The sequence below is a fragment of the Penicillium maclennaniae genome (assembly GCF_028827695.1).
Source record: "Penicillium maclennaniae strain IBT 15551 chromosome Unknown utg000004l:1.0-3007600.0:1.0-3009580.0, whole genome shotgun sequence".
NCBI classification, from domain to species: domain Eukaryota; kingdom Fungi; phylum Ascomycota; class Eurotiomycetes; order Eurotiales; family Aspergillaceae; genus Penicillium; species Penicillium maclennaniae.
Window position 1 is genome coordinate 744,650 of NW_026623216.1, and position 16,830 is coordinate 761,479.

Genomic DNA, 16,830 nt, shown 5'->3' on the forward strand with positions numbered 1-16,830 from the left:
AGCAGAGGATGAACAAGATGTTTGTTCCAAAATACGTGGGACTCTGCTTTCTTCCATTGAAAAGAAATTCCCATAACAATAGTCGTATCTCTGTTGAAAGCATTGTGAATGTGCCAAGTTGGGCCAGGCATGTAGCCTCGGTGTCAAGATTGGAGTAGTCGACAAGCGGCATCATTATGTACGTTAAAGCGACATGATTTGAAGTAAGAGAACAGTTTTCAAATCATAGTAGACAGGAGTATAATACCTTGGTCTGACTGTAGTACCCAAGGATGAGGTCCCCCCCCTAATACAGCCCGGAGACATGGTTGAACGGCTCAGTGTGCGGCGGTTTGGTACCAAGTCCTCAATAACTGGTGCACTACTCCTTTTTAGGAAGTCTGTATAAATGAAACTTGAACTCAATTAACGCCATGTATTACAGCTACTTTTCAAATATTGTGCCCTGTGAATTTATTTTGACGGGTTCAATCTTGGAAACTTCCTATTCACAAATTAATTGTTTGGATGTTTTTCCCACAACCTAGGCAAATGCCGAAGTTCGCATCTTATAAGTCAGGATGTGCAACGTGCTCGTTAGTGGTGAGCTCTGTGAACTCCATTCATCAATCCATTTATGACTATGGATTAGGTCATGGTGACAGAAGGTGAATTCTGAAGAAGTCTTAATCCAAAGAGCCCCAATACACCACATCTTGACCCCGCTACGTCCACTGGGATGTATTTAAATCAAGAGGTCGAGCTAGCCCTTTGCGATCACATAGCAACCGAGGTGAGGGGGTGGAAAGTAACACCAAAATAAACCGAGCACAATGGCTTGCTAGGTCGGTATTTTCCAGGGCTACTAACACATGCAAGAATCCTAGTCATGTCCATTTGCTGTCTATACTGTCTAAAATCTCGGTCAAGGCTCTTCGGGTTGAGACGAGTGGGACCGCGACAACACATCGGGCAGTGAGACTGGAGCCAATCAGAATATAATAAAATGCATCCTAGACTAAGACTAATCGAACTTGTTGTGGATTAGAAGTGCAGTAAATAAAAGTAAACAAACTATATAGACACAGCAGATCGCAGCGACAAGTGAAAAGTTCAAATCTGACCGGTGGCGCCTAAGGAAAATAAACAAGGGAGCTCCAGTGGAGCAGTCAACTGCCCGGACCAACAACGCATCTCCGCACTTTCCACTGTTCTTCGATCTGATGGGTTTGTCTGTATGGACTGACACCTTGTTTCTTTTCCCACTCTATCCCCCGTCCATTGGAGGGTGAGCGAGACGCGCCCATCAAAACAAACTTAGACACGCGGGAAAATGAATGCCGAACCATGGCTCGATAGCCTATCCGACGACTGGCCATCGGTGCCTGTCTCTCCTACAACACCTGTGACGCCGGGCCCTTCCAAGTCCATCCCTCCCTCCTCTCCTCGAACGGGCGCCCAGGATACCCCTAGTCGCATTCCAGTGCCCGCCCGTCGGTCCGTGGCCCAACAGTCACCCGCCAGCGACAAAAAGGTGACTCGGCCATGTCACTTCTATAAAAGAGAGCCGCCAACCCCGAAGACGCCTCGAACTCGCAGGAAACTCTCGACAACCCAGTCGCTAACCCCTGCTAAGACCAGAACAAACACCCCGAAGGCCTCTCCGAAACCCTCTCCGCAGCGCAGTCCGAGGCCCCCCTCCGGCGCGGCTGGCAAGCAGCCGCAGGCCATGGAGACGCGCTCCCCTTTGCGATCGGTCTCGAATGTTTCAAGTCAGTTAGGGTATCAAAGCACGGTCCAGATCAAACCAAAGAAGACCCAGGATGAGGGCGCGGCAACACCCGAATGGCGGAAGCGACTGGTGCACGGAGAGATTGGCGTGGGAGAACAACGAGATTTGTTTGCGCCTATGGGCCTTGAAAGCGTGTTCAAACCGCCGACGCCTGGACTCACGAACCCGCAGCAAGACGCAATCCCGTTCACGAAGCAGGACGACCCGTTGTGGGATTTCACCGACGCGACTTCTCGACAGGATAGCGCAATGCGAGAAGACGCCGACGAGCCCCATGAACAAGAACCTCGTGTTGTTGATGGCAATAAATTGGGCACCGGCACGGAGTCACCAATGGGCACGATTAATCATGCGCCTTGGACGGACACAAGATCTGAAGGACAGGATCACGCCCAGGAGGATGTTTCACAATGGGGATACAACGAGCAGCGAACAGCCAGTGGGCTGGAAGACCTCCGCAATGAGGGCATTACGCCTATTACATTCACGCGACCAAACACACTGGAAGGCGGGGCTACATCAGCGGTCATCAAATCCGCCTTGAAGCAAGTCACCGACAAGCTCGAGAGCCTGTCAATGAACAATGACAGCCGACCAGACTCGGCAGCAAGCGATAGCTTTCTCTTCTACAATCACAGCGAAGCCCGCGCCGAAGGCTCACCGCAAGATGATAGTCTGCTTGATGTGACTAGTCACTCCTTGCCGCAGGACCTTTCAATGGGAACAGTGGATTTTAGCAGCCGCCGTGGCAACCACTCTTTCCGTCATCGATTCACTCCTTCGCCCTTTCCCTCCCATCGAATGTCCCCTGCGAACCTTGCCAATACAAAAATCCGCAGCTCTCCTCTCTTCAACCCTTCGCAGTCGAAAGGATCTCCCTCTTTGCCGCGACCTTCCTCCTCTCATGTTCGCCCTTCAACAGCGGGGGATGCGTCAAATGAATCCAAGATGCCATCATCAGGCAGCCCGCTTAAGCTGTTTGGCGAACACGACACCTTCACGAACAACCGTCTCTTGCGGCGGATGAGTCAGTTTGAAGAGTTCAGTGACGCCTCAGACGGCGAAGGGCCGCCTTCGCCATCAGAAGAAGCCCGGCAAAAAGGCGAGAGCCGCAGCTTTTTGAATCCCAGACACGAGCCAATGAGAGAAATTTCGTCAAAGCTCAACGAGCGACTTGCCTCTCGGAACATCCCACGACCTCGACTGAGCCGGTTTGGGGATGGAGAACTCGATCAATTCGACTTTTCTGATGCCAGTCCATATGAGAATAAGTTGGTCTACGATGAAGCCCAAGGATTCAGCTCTCGACCCTCCTCACGGAGGGTTCCATCTGGTAGACAGCAATATCTCCGCGGAGCGTCTCAACAGGGCTCTCTCCACTACACCAGGACTTCAAGTTCCAGTTTTACTCGAAAGCCATCAGCATGGACTCGCCAGAGCTACTTTGACCATCTCCGCGATACTTCAGTGTCACGTCTCAACAAGAAGGAAAATCGGACATCCCCCGAAGTGAAACGAGTTCCCAAAAAGGCAGCCGACCCAACTCCTAAACGCCGCCGAACAATATTGCGAGACAACACAGAAACAGAACATTCCTACCAGAATGGGGACTCTCCACCAAAATTTGGTGACAGCTTGTCTCTTTTGCAAAGGAGCTTGCTCCAGCACGGCGTGCACCTTGAAAATGGAGACTATCTCGCCCCTCCTGGCTTATCTCACTCTATGCAACGACCCAGGACACCTACTCCTAGTCAAATCAGGTCGACTCATGAACCCTCAATTGCCCCAGTCAGGGACTTTTCTGAGTCCAATTTCGATGAACTAGACTATTCAGATTCATTCTCTATCGAAGGAGAAATCCCAATTCTCAAAGTTACTGGCACTAGTGACACATCGCGAAAAGGGTCAATCACCACTCAGGATTATCTGAATGAGGCTACCAAGATCATGGATTTGATCCGGTCCAAAGGCCGATCAACTGTTGGCCTGACCAGTGTGCAGGAGAGTGACCTGGACAGCGAAGAGGGCGATTTCAGCTACGAGGACGAATCTACTCGGGAAGCCTTTTCTCGTCCTCCAAGTCGGGATGGGACAGACCTACGCAAGCAGCGGGAGCCCAAGGAGTTGAATCCACTCATCATCAGCCATCTGAAGAAGTATCAAGAAAGAGAAGACGGTAGTGACTCGGTTATGTCACTTAACGGCTACTCTTCCTACAAGGATGATGGCCGACTAGGTGGACTTGCCCCCGAACAAAGAAAGCGCAAGACTAGTGCTTCGATCGATGATACGGCTGAGAATATTGCTCAAGACCTGATGACAATCAACACTCAGATGTCTGGGTTCAGCGTTCGCTCTGTTCCAACTGGCTCGTCACAAAACTCGCAGGCGAAAGGCATGCTGTCTTCTGACCTTGTCTCCCATTTGATTCCCCAGCAAGTGAACGGTTTCACGTATGATCGATCAAAGAATCAGTGGATCAAGGACGGTACTGAAGAGCCAGTGCCCACTCCTCTTCGTGAAACTGAGCATGATCCATTCCAGGATATTCCGGACCTGAGCGTGGATGAGCTGCAAGAGATGCTGAGAGTCCATGGACTCGAATCTCCTGAGAAGAGTGTGCCCGTGGACCACAGTGCACCTATTCCCGGTGCAGGTGCAACCCCTAGGATGACTCTCCTGCGACCACACACAAGGAACGGTGAGCCCTCGATGGGTGCAAACTCTCTGCAGTCTAGAGCGACAAGATTCACATCAAGTGTGCCTCAGTCTGGGACCAGAGCCACATCTTGGAATACGACTGAAATTCAAGGACAAGTCAGCCAAGTGGCTCCTGCACCCGGCTCGCAGCCTCGCACCAAACAGGCTCGTGTTGCAACAATCACCTCTTCGACACCTCTTGAGTCGCACAGCGCATATAGAAATGGCTCCGATGCCTCAGAATCGATTCCGGAACAAGGAGAGGTGACTGACGCTGCTACTTCATCGGAAGATAGTCCAGCTCGTACGGATCAGCCGCATGCTCCAACTCGGTCGACCGCACGGCCGATTGACCGTGAAACCTCTCTAGCTGGCCAGCCATTTATCCGACGTCCTATCTCTCGAATCGAAGAAAGAAACGAGGAAGGCGCCGAAGATCTCGGTCTTGTTCGTGTGGGTGATCTAATAGCCGCCCAGCAAACCCCAGGTGTAAATGGCGCTGAGACCTCCTTGGTCCCCATTCAAAGTCCGGAGCAGACGAACTACAGTTTCCATCTGAGTCCTCTCGCCGACTTCTCTGTGAACCAGCCAGACCACCCACTGAACCTTGAAATGAGCTACGTGGCCCAACGGACAAACCCCAAGTCGCTGAGACAGGTTCATGGAACTTTTGCTCTCGCGACAGAGGATCTCATCAAGCACATTACTGATGTAGAGCCTTACGAGCCTTACTGGGACCATGTCCGCCGCTTGGTGCTTCGTCAAAAGGGACTGATTACCCTCCACAAGCTTAGCGACTTCTGTCCTCGACTTGAGGATCTCGATGTTTCAGATAATGACATTGGTCAGCTGAGTGGTGTTCCTTCAACCTTGCGAACTTTGAAGATCCCTCGAAACTGTCTCTCAAACCTCACGCCTTGGAGCCACTTGACCAATTTGCAATATCTGGACATTTCTGGCAACGACATTGAAACACTGGATGGATTCTCCAGTTTGATCCACCTTCGAGAATTGAAGGCAAACGATAACCACATCCGCAACATCGACGGCATCATGGATCTGAATGGGCTGTTGAGCTTGAAGCTGAGCAACAATTCCCTTACTAGCGTGGATTTCGAAGGAGCTGAACTGTAAGTTGCCCTGTCACGTAGTTACTGTGTGCAGTACTGATTTTCTAGGACTCGAGTTCGTGATCTTGACCTAAGTCATAACTGTCTGACTTCGGTTCAGAACATTGAGTGGCTTCCCTCTCTCTCTACCCTTGATCTCAGCGCCAACAAAATCACACGCTTTGAACCTTCATCATCGCTTATTAGCCTACGTGCCCTTCGGCTCTCTGGAAACCGACTGGATCGGTTTGATGTGAAGAACATGTCTTCTGTGAGCCTGCTATACGTTGACCAGAACTGCTTGTCGGCTATCGCTAGCCTGGAGCACTGCCACAATCTTGAAGTACTTTCTGTGCGAGAGCAGTCTTCGCCTTCGGAGAACGAGTCGAGCTTCGCTCTGGATCTCGATCTTGGTTGTGTGAAGGATGTGCGGAAACTGTTCCTTTCTTCAAACAAGCTTTCATCTGGATGTCTTTCACCGTCGGTACCTCTGCTTCAACTCCAATTATTTGATCTGGCTGCCTGCACCCTGCCTGCTCTTCCCGATGATTTTGCGTCAAACTTCCCCAACATCAAGGTGTTGAACATGAACTTTAACTCACTCATTGAGCTGGAGCCACTTGTGGGAATGAAGTGCCTCTCCAGATTATCGCTCGTTGGAAATCGACTGGCCAGAATGAGACGAATCTGTCAAATTCTCAGCCGACTGGGTCGGGATGGCCGCGGAAAACCTTGCTCTTTACGAAAGCTTGATATCCGCGGTAATCCATTGACCGTTGGCTTCTACCCCCCAGCTCTCACTGGCAATGGTAGCAACGCGGATCGCAAGAAGTTGAAGAACCAGGATAAGGTAGTGATCCACGAACAGGAATATCAACGAGACCTTTCGGATGCTCTTGCCGATCTTGATCAGAATGACCGAATGACTCATGCAGTCACTTGGGAGGACGGGTCAAAGGACGCGCGAGATATCAAGATCAACGACCCATTCACTCTCCCTCTTGCCGACCCCAGCGCAGATGCGAAGTACCTCATCCATTTGGATAAAGCAACTCGGTTACGCAGAAGCGTGCTGGAGCTTTTGCTATACGCTGGCACAAGCGGCTCACTCAGCACCTTGGATGGGTTGGAGCTTCGGCCATCCCTAGGCGAGGACAGTCCCGACATGGGCAGGGCGTGGTCGAAATTGGAGGAGCTGGGTATTCTCAAAAGAAAGGCGATTACAAACAAGGCTTAAAGATGGTTTTCATCATACTCAAGGGAGGAGCGGGTTTTATCAAAGCATTTCTGGTAAAGTCATGGAGTTTTCGGGGGTTTGACTTGACAATGGCTTGGCCGGGCCTGGTGTTGGGTGTCTACACAATCTGCATGTTTGCATTCCTGGAGTTTGATTTTTCACAGCCTTCATGGTCATGGTTTATAGCGACAGCGCTTCTAATTTCGATACGCAAACTTTCACCTGACGATCTCTATTCAATTTGTCTCCTTGAAGGTGCAGACAGGTTTCCGCGTAGACTCGCTGTCGAAGGCCCTGACCGAGCATGCCCTGACCCACATAGTTCTGTTGAATTCCCAGCAAGAATATTCCTCATAGTGTCATTACAGCGGATATCTTCATCCGGTCCCGATGAATCCCTTCCTCTTTCCTACTGCTTTGGCCAAATCTCCACCAAGACAATAGTCCCGAGGGAAGGAAACCGCGCACAGAGCCGCATGATCGACAGCCCAACAACCTAAATTGGCAAAGAGTTAACCAAGGCACCGGCGTCCTCCTGACAAGGATCATATTAGCAGAAGCGCAGAAAGCATACCTAGAAGGCCAACATTAAAGCAACCGGAAAGGGCTTTCGTCATCTTTCATTGGCAAGTCAGGCCTTCGACCCGATTGTGTGGTAAGATGGGTGCGGGCCGACGGACCCGAGGACCGGGGTTCGGCAGTAGTTCGGGCTTGATATGCACGTCCGCACCGGCTCGGGGCTTTGCTGCACCATGAGAGATGCTCATTGCTCGCGGATCGCGGGAAATGCATGGTCTTGCATAAGTGTGTTTCGGGTCCTTTGGGATACTCGTAGTCCTCTAGGTTCGACTTTCTCGGCAATGGATCATCGCCCGGGTCTACTGAATTGCATGAAAACATGTCCTGCTGAACTGCAGGGGCCTGGATCTGCGTCATTCACCGGTCTATTCCAGGAGCCTGGTCCTTGGATTCCCAGTCCATTGTCCTGGGAATCCTTCTTCGCTTGATTTGGGTCATCTTAATTGTTCGGAGGTATTGGGATCATGTAAGTGGATGCACGGATCCTTTACTGTGGTGGTAGATTGTGTTCCATGCTCCTGATATAACTTTGAGGACCGTGCAATGACTATTTTGCGGTTTATCCACGGGAATTATAGACCGCAGCCTAAAGTCTTCGCTCTCAAAGTCCACTTTCACCTCGTCCTTGATGAAATAATGCCAAGAGTGATATATGGCACCGTTTGGCTCCTTTCAAATGTCTTCTCTAGATGGTACTGTAATTGTTGGCCCGTAAACTACACCTGAAAGGTTAAGTTTTGGTCGCCTTTGAGGTCTATCTACAGCATCTCCTTGGTCCGGCTGGTATGTGTTATCTAATGATAACTATAATCAAAAGGATCATTTGCTCAGATACCCATTCGTGGACGAAAACAGACAGGGCTATGCATCATATGCTTGGCCAGCCGTATACCACTCTCTCATTGTAACCTTTAGGGTTTTAAAAAAATTTCCAGGCGTGATCTGTCGTCTTTCCTCGCATGAGCTCACAAAAAATCGCAGACTTTGACCAGGGGGTCCCTTGTCCTATCTTTCGTGCTTTAAGTTCGGTCAGTGGATATTACGTCGTCCATATAAAGGGGCCCAGTGTTTCATTGAAACGGCCTCTACGACTTGGTCTACGTGAGCTTTATTCTGTCGAAATGTCCTCCGAGCTTTACGAATCTTTCTTCATCTGTATAGCCATTCTTGTTGCACTTACTTGGACCTTTTTGCAACAACCATCAAACCATCTCCATCTTCACCCACTACGCGATCACTATGGGTCGGTAAGTTCTGGTGCTTGTAGCCAGTTGACGGTGGGTCTACTTGCTGACCTCCTTTCTGATAATAAGCGGCGGGTACAACTAGTGCTCCGAGTCCACGTCTCGCGCCCTACTAAAGGAATACGCAAACGTCATTACTTCTGACGAAAGTAAGTCATAACCTTCAAAAGAAGGAGTCTTCACTAATTTCTGCCGTGCTTTAGGGATAACGATGAACGGTTATTCTGATATTGACCCGGCTTTTCCCCTTGACACACGAAAAGGCTCAAAGACTACGCGCTTTAGCGCATTACCGAGCATGTAGTGGAAGGATTCACCTCGACACTGGCATGGGGGATGAAAGTATTGGGCTACTATCGGCAGCGGACATAATGGTGAAGTCGAGATAGACTGGCTAGGAAGAATCGTCTTCTGTGGACTATCATAGAATATGGCTATATTGATGAAGGTCGCAAGAGAAGACAAGCATTTTATGGGGAAAGTAGTCGTTAAAGAAAACCATCACGACCCGGCACATCATCCCATGTGCGATAAGCACGGAGACCTTATCCTTGAACGAGTGGCTGCTTTTTCTTCTTCACATGTGAGCACTTCAATTCCCAGCTTCGATACTTCAGCAACTATGTCCGATGGGTAATTCGAAGCCACTGGGCCAAAATATATATCAGCCACGCGGTCGCTCTTGTGTAGCTCTATCCAGTTGAACTTCTCTGTCTCCGAGATCTTTTCAATATAGTGACCTTGAAAAATGCGTCAGTCATTGTCACAAATGCATATTGCTACCGCTTTCATCAGGCAAAACAGCTGTGTCGCCAGCGGTGAAGTCGAAAGTGCAGAACTTGAAGTCATCGAAGACTATGCGAGCAACCAACTACTTCAACCGAGTGTATGATACATACTATCCGCTTCTCTCCCACTACAGCAAGGATATTAACCAAGACGGTCGCTTCTTGCGACTCACTCTGACAACCGCAAGTCGCATTGTTGCTCTCGACATCAGTGATCTCAACCAAGTCAAATGACTTGAAGACTCGGATGAGGACCAACCGATAGTCGGATCACACCATGTCAAAGTTACTCCGGATCAAGATTATGCGGTTGTGACTGGTCAGCTCTCTAGCAAGTATATAAGACCCGCTCTTTACTGACTCATCACAGATTACTTTGTGCAGACTGGCGATATCGGAACCATTAATACCCCAGCTGACTTCAAAGCACTGTACATCGAAATCAACAACGACAGAAGCTTAAGCTTCAACCGCTCCAGCGATTCCAGCGAAAGAATTTGCCAATCATGGCGGTGCTCAGCCTTACTCTAGTGTTACCTTTGATCTGTCGGACCCCGATCATCCATATTATAACTCAATTCACTTGTCGTGTGGTGATTGGGGATCGTGTACTATGGAAATGCCGGTTGACGCGGTTATGCGGAGCTTTATTCTATCAAATGACGCGCTTGTTAAGCTCCTGAGCCTAATTGTAAGGTTGCTGTACTTTACTGCACAAGTTCATGTCCTGTCAGAAAATTAAGCGTGAATAAAATAGGGGAAATCTTGCATAACGAACCGGATCTACCCGCATTCCTTGAGATGCACGGACCAAACCCTACGACAAAACTAGAGTAGTTCCAATTCTTAATAATGCTTGGGTCGTTATTGTACGACTTTCTATGTGATGAAAAACTATGTACCAAACATTCCTTGAGCATGAATGTAAAGAGAGACCGTCTTCATAAAGTCATATTCTAATGCAAATGATTCATAAACTCCATACGACCCGGAAAATGTTCTTGATAATGTCTTGATTCCATTGAAGTCATAGTCTATGCATAGTCTTGGGCTAAAAAAAAAAAATAGCAGGTCGTATCTATTTTCCGAAGACCTTGTAGCGGTCCTCGATGGGGGCGAAGGTCTTCTCACCGGCCTCGGAGGCGGGGACACCGAAGACCAGCTGGGCGTCCAGCTTCCAGGACGCCGGAAGGTCCCAGGTCTTGCGAACATCCTCATCGATCAGAGGGGTGTAGTGCTGGAGGTTAGCACCGAAGCCCTCGGACTCAAGAGCCATCCAGACTGTGAATTGTTAGGACCATTACAAGAAAGGAAACTTTTGTGGAACATGGTCTAAAACATACCGAGGTACTGAGACATGGCGTTGGACTCAAGCGCGAAGGGGTCGAACTTGTCGGCATAGATGGCGAACTTCTCCTTGATAGGACCCAGGGACTCGTAGTCAACGAAGAAGAGGACCTGGACAGGATTTAGTTGCGATTCACAGTCATTGGAAGAGCACAGCCAAAGTGACTTACAGTTCCGTACGCGGCCTTGAAGCTCTCGAGCTTGGGCTTGGTGCTGTTCTCGAACATCTCCTTGGGGACGTGGCCGGCAGCAACGAGGCCCTCCATGACCTTGAGGGTAATGTCCCAAACCTTCTTGTGCTCCTCCTTCAACAAGAGGACGACACGAGAAGTCTGAGTGTTGAAAGAGCTGGGGACGTGAAGGACCGAGTCCCGGACAATGCTGTCAATGGCATCGTCGGAGATGGGGCTCTCGGCCTTGAGGTTGTAGTAAGTGCGGCGGGACTTGACCAACTCCATAAGAGTGGTAGTCGCCGGGTTCTTGAACTCAACTGCGTGGCTGCCCATTGTGATAGATGCGTAGAGGTAGTAGATTAGAGGAATGAAGAGAATCAAAGTCCACAGAAGAGGCCGGTGTGCGGTTTTCATATCTACAGAGGGGGTAGTTATAGCGTCTTTTTATTTTTGGTCGACCGATGGGTCCACGGGTGTCAACACCAATTATCTGACTGCGAGCCACCTGGTGGGATTACAAACTCCACTATTTTTGCTCTTATAAAAGAATTCATAAGCATTGAAAATTTGTGTCGGCTGAGCGGAGTTTTGAGACTCCGATGATCTTTGTCAGCGGAGTTGACAGGGGGGATCTCAAGACTTGATTGGACACGAGTGGATGAGTGGGACTTTGAGTGGGACTAAATGTCGGGAATAGGGCGGAAAGCAGCCGTCACGAAGTGATGGATGTGGCACCATTCCTGTGGCCAAAGGGTCCCCCGGGACTACACGAGGTACGAGGTTCTGGATTTCCAAGCGATTCTATGACCCAAGTCAGGACCCATGCACATGTCAGCTCAGTAAGCCTTGCTATTTCCCCCCCCTAAACTCTCACCTGTGATAAGGGATCAATGCTTGGATCGTCAGGATCTCTCAACGGGTAACTAGATCTGCACTATCAAGCAGTACGCTAAAAGGCAGGATGATTCCGGAGTCAGGGCATTCAAGAAAGTCCAAGTCTGCGCACCCGGGCTTGGGCAAGATATGAATCTCATCTGTGAACGCGGAGATCGACGAAGGGCAAAAGCTACCAAGAAAAAAAAGCCCCCACTAATTCGGCTTGTGTAGCAGGACCAAGTCAACCAGAAATGATGATGGGTTCAGTTCATAGTAGAATACCTCGAAAGAATCAATCACAATTGTAGAAAATGTATATGCGACCTCAAGTCCCCGGAAAACAAGGAGGTTGATCCAAATGATAAGAAAGATATACACAACAAGTAATGCAATGTTGAAGGCAAAGACTCATGGTGAGCTGATATCTCAGATATAGCTGACCTTCACACCCATGCCGACAGTACCCTTCACCTTGTCCCACGCGGAGCCCGTGATCCTGCGGACTCGTTCGCGCACGTCCTGTCGGCTTATCGCCATCAGTATTCCAAGCACGAAAAGCAGGGTGCGTACTATTGATAGTGGGTTGCCCGACACGCTCTGGACGATATGCTTGAACAGGTTACGAAGCGAATTGGCCACGGCTTTTGACTTCGCCTGAGGCTGGGACTTGACCTGCTTCTTGGAGCTCTTGGAGCTAGACGGAAGAGCCGTCCGTGTTGTAGACTTGCTGGTGGCCGACTTATCGGAGGACTTGGAGCCTGAGCCCTTGCTTTTGGAAGCGCTGCGCGGGCTTCCTTTTTCGATCCCATAGTCCACCTCGCTGGTATTGCGCTTATGCCCATTGGCCCTTGGAGGTGTGACTGCGGCTGCCTCCTCGGCCCTTCGGCGCTCATCATTTCGTTGCCGCTCAAGCTCCATGTCTTTCTGGCGCTGCAACTCCGCGGCACGCATCTCTCCTCTTTCTTTCTCTTCCTTTAGACCTTCTAGGGTTTGTATGAACAAATCCTTACGCTCTTCGTCGAGGACTTCGCTCAGGTTGACAAACTCATGCGCGTATTCCCATTCTTCATTGCGGGGAAGAACGTGCAAGACAAACAGCTCGATAATCCGCACGCGGGCGGCTAAATCCTTGGGGGTGTCTGTTCCGCTCGTGGCGGAGATCCGCTGAGGTGGAGAGCCACTAGACGCATCTTGGAGACGATCTGTAAGGTCGAGGTTGGGTTGTCCGTATGATGATAGGTAGGTTTCAAGTCGTTGCTGGTTGAGAGCTTGAGAGGAGGAGTGATTCAGTAGTAATGTTGCTCTGTTTATGATGCATTAATTGTAGTTCACGAATTCAGAGGAAGAAAGCGATCACTAACAAATTGTAGACAACCTCGGCGTCCACGGAGCCTTCCCGGCCTTGGTATCCGACCTGCACAACGGTCTGCCAAATGCTGCCTTCGCGAACTTGTGTCGCGATTGTCTTCCACTCCTTCTGGCCGAATTGATTCTGCCCTTCCTCGGCCCCGAGGTCTACTATTGCGCTGAGAAGGGTAATGTAGAGATTCCACACCTTGATTCTCCACGTGCCGGGGGCGGTGGCGATCGGCGCGACAGGCGCGACCGCGGCCGAGTCACCGTTTGTGTACTGTTCTTCTTGTGATGACGGGACATTGATGATCGGCTGGAGGGATTCAAGCGATTCCGGTAGGCGTCGTGTGAGGTAGAGTTGGGAAGCTTTCTTGTACGTCTTGGAGCAGAGCCTCATGGGGCTGGTGGAGGACGGGGAGGAGAGCTTGGTATGTATGGACATTGCGTCAGGCGATGCTTTCCAGAAGCATGGAATGGCGCAATACTTGGATCAAGTTATTTCCTGGGCATGAATAAGAAAAGATTAGATCGATGGCGAAGGAAGAGAGGTGAGCTGGCGTCGGGTACTCTGCGATCGGCTGTCGTTTTCCCTCGGCTCGCCCAAGTCCGGGGTTGGTCACGGGATTACTTTCCCCGTGAACGTCCAGATGTTTACGTCGTTGATGCTCTGTTGCACGGTAATTAATGCCTTGTCAATAATCATCAGAATTTCCGGAATTTTAAACAGATGTTACAATTGGGTAAGGAAGATTACGGTCTGTCCAGACCTACGGTCTCAACTTAAGACATAGCACCGTTGTATATCGCCAAATCATCACACTGTTCTGAAAAAGAAGGTATTCAAATTGGATAAAAGACATAGACAGCATTCCCTTCTTTTAATCCTTATTATCTCCCTAATTGAAATTGATGCGATTCACGAGCAATCGGCCTTCTGCCCATATGTCCTTTGAGTTGCCCAGGCGGAGCTGAGTCTGCACATATCCTGGCTCTAATGCTCGAGCTTCAGCAGAAGAGACTGTCAAAAATGGTCAACATGGAGTGTGTTCGTTGACGCTCCCACTCTGTGGAAGCTTGGGAGCGGCGTATGCATGGCAACATCTATCGGGAAACTAGCGAGGGCAGGCTTCGGCTACGGTTTTTTGTTGAACTACAAGTACCTGGAGCTATCGAGGCATATATCGAGAGAATGACCGTCCAAGGCGCCTTCCGAGTTGTCAAGTCAGTCAGTCGCTCTACATGGAGGTTCTATACGCTTGGTGTTACTCCAAGGATCCTTCTCAATATGCCAAACTATGTGCTACATTCTACTATCGTCCCTTGGCTCTTACAAATTACTAGATAAAACTGCTTGCCGACTTAGGATTCTTCTACTACCACTTCATCGGCAAGTTGCCTGACACGGTAAAAGAGGTCTAGCTTCTCTTCCACTGGATCTTCCCACTACTCGTGCTGTACTAATGCGTGTTCTTCGCTACCAGAGGCCTGCAAGGATGGCAAATTTGGCTGTTCCAACCATCAGTATGTTGCAGAGATTTCTTCAATTTTGCTGGTAGCTATATTCAATTTGTACTGTCCTGGAGAAAATGTCCCGAAAGTACGTGAGGCACGAAAGTCTTCATGAGGTGGGCTATGACAGCATGCTCACGGCCTTCTTGTTTCTCAGGCTCCCGTTCAGTTTCGATTTCGCATGGAGGTGTTCATGCCTCGAGGCGCGACAGGCTCTTTGCAGTACATACAGCTCCAGAATCCTCAGATTCAGTCATATGGCGCGCGGGAGTTGTTCAGCAGCCTCGGTAATGCTCTTACCGGTTAAGCTCAAAGCAACCCGATCGACCTCCTGGATTGCGCAGGCGAAAGCGACGACGGCATCAAAGAATCCTCTTTTCCTCTGGATGCTTCACTACATTCCTCCACCGAAACCAAAGGGACAATCGCTAAGGTAACTCGCAATGGTGTGTTAATTCCTTCCCTGACCGATACTCTTTAGGGCGTCTACGGAAACAAGCTGGGCGACTTCGGCATGTACGAGAAGATTGTGGAAATCACTGAGGTCGAAGAAACCAGAAACATGATTTTGGAGGAAGCATGAAAGGACGAGATGAATTTGAGTGACTATTCAGATACCTAGAGATAGCATCAATGAAGTGCCGGAATGTTCGCCGCATCTATCTAACAGTACACCTTGGTCAATACGAAGGTACCGCTAGCGAATCAGCCGCGAGATCGCTCTAGACACCACTAAATGATCGACTGGTCGTGGGAATTACTAGACGCAGCTGACGATAAGGAAATGGGTGCCTGAAGAAGAGAAAATCTTTGAAGCGGAGATCGCGCTTTTATGTGGTCCGCTCCGCGCTAGCCCCCTTTAGGTGTAGTGCCAACGTGACTTTGCTGGGAACTTTTCTCGTTGTTGGTAAGGGCGTCGAAACAGCATCAACTGTCTCTATAACGATGTCGTCAGGTTCCAATGGCGCCCGGCGCGTAGCCTCCTTGTTACGTACGTACTATTGATGACGGATTGAAATTCCCACTAACTCCCCTGATCCAGGCCCGTCAAGGCTCGACTCCAATGTGTGCAGAAGCTGTCAAGAAACCATCGGCCGCCGCAACTATGCTTCTGCTGCGGCTGCGACGCAGTCAACGACGGCTGCCCCCGATACCACTTTCCCCGTCGTGAAGCCCGTCTACACCATCAACGCCGGTGTTGTCCTTTCGCGTCCGCCCCAGATCACCCGCGACCTCGAGCCATTCGAAAAAGCCTACCATTTCTACCAAAAGCGTCTGAACGAGCGTCTGGCGCTGCCTTTCACCAAATACTTTTATTTCAAGCGTGGGACTCCCGCCGACGTCGACTGGAAAAAGAAGATCGCCGAACGCCGGACCCCGGCACGCGATATCGGCAACTACAACGCGTACGCCAGCGACGCTTGGAATGATGAACTTCTCATGGGATCTAAGGAGTCCGACCCGGAGTACCAGGTGGAGAAGCTTGTTGAAGATGCTGAGTCCACAGCCAACGCCACCTCCCAAGATACCAGCAAGAAGGAAGAGATCCCGCGACCATTTCCGCGAGTGACGGAGGCCGACAAGAAGGGCGACCTCAAGAGTCTGAACCGGCTGCTCCCCCAAACTCTCTACCTTCTTGTTCAGTCCAAGGAGGGATATTGGAAGTTCCCCAGCTCTCCCGTAGCGGGCGAGGAGACCCTCCGTGAGGTGAGCATGCGCCCAATCCATACTCTGATCTAGGGACAGTCTTTCTAACTGATTTCTCTGCATAGGCCGCTGAGCGTACCCTCGCCGAATCCGCTGGAGTCAACATGAACACCTGGATGGTCGGCTACCACCCCGCCGGACACCACGTCTACAAAAACCGCAAGCCCCACATCGACCAGGCGACCGGCGCCGAGACTCACGGCGAGAAGACCTTCTTCATGAAGGCCCGCATCATGACCGGTCAAGCCGATTTGTCCTCCAACGTCCAAAACCTCAAGGACTTCAAGTGGTTGTCCAAAGACGAGATCGCGAAGCACGTACTCCCGCAATACTACAGCTACGTCAAGAACATGCTTGCCGATCGGTAAGCGATTGGATTGATGAAGTGTGTATACCGGAGTTAGGATCGAGTTGGTGTATGAACAAGGAGCAGCGAG

The 16,830-nt window shown here is 50.2% G+C and overlaps 5 protein-coding genes across 5 annotated transcripts; 3 read left to right on the forward strand and 2 right to left on the reverse strand.

Annotated features, from left to right (window-relative positions):
- Nucleotides 1-1,312: 1,312 nt before the first annotated feature.
- N7477_004464 (uncharacterized protein) lies at nt 1,313-6,817 on the forward strand (the record flags this gene model as incomplete). Its single annotated transcript, XM_056966127.1, has 2 exons — nt 1,313-5,601; nt 5,650-6,817. The coding sequence occupies 2 exons, from the start codon at nt 1,313-1,315 to the stop codon at nt 6,815-6,817; spliced, it is 5,457 nt and encodes a 1,818-aa protein (XP_056822908.1).
- Nucleotides 6,818-10,506: 3,689 nt separating this feature from the next.
- N7477_004465 (uncharacterized protein) lies at nt 10,507-11,281 on the reverse strand (the record flags this gene model as incomplete). The annotated part of the gene is made up of 3 exons (XM_056966128.1): nt 10,507-10,709; nt 10,772-10,886; nt 10,946-11,281. 3 exons carry the CDS (start codon nt 11,279-11,281, stop codon nt 10,507-10,509), a joined length of 654 nt encoding a protein of 217 aa, XP_056822909.1.
- A 969-nt stretch (nt 11,282-12,250) lies between these two features.
- pex26 lies at nt 12,251-13,619 on the reverse strand (the record flags this gene model as incomplete). Its single annotated transcript, XM_056966129.1, has 2 exons — nt 12,251-13,127; nt 13,186-13,619. The coding sequence occupies 2 exons, from the start codon at nt 13,617-13,619 to the stop codon at nt 12,251-12,253; spliced, it is 1,311 nt and encodes a 436-aa protein (XP_056822910.1).
- A 1,248-nt stretch (nt 13,620-14,867) lies between these two features.
- N7477_004467 (uncharacterized protein) lies at nt 14,868-15,269 on the forward strand (the record flags this gene model as incomplete). Its single annotated transcript, XM_056966130.1, has 3 exons — nt 14,868-14,973; nt 15,031-15,119; nt 15,168-15,269. 3 exons carry the CDS (start codon nt 14,868-14,870, stop codon nt 15,267-15,269), a joined length of 297 nt encoding a protein of 98 aa, XP_056822911.1.
- A 362-nt stretch (nt 15,270-15,631) lies between these two features.
- N7477_004468 (mitochondrial 54S ribosomal protein mL46) lies at nt 15,632-16,761 on the forward strand (the record flags this gene model as incomplete). The annotated part of the gene is made up of 3 exons (XM_056966131.1): nt 15,632-15,677; nt 15,729-16,393; nt 16,459-16,761. The coding sequence occupies 3 exons, from the start codon at nt 15,632-15,634 to the stop codon at nt 16,759-16,761; spliced, it is 1,014 nt and encodes a 337-aa protein (XP_056822912.1).
- Between the last annotated feature and the right edge of the window lie 69 nt (nt 16,762-16,830).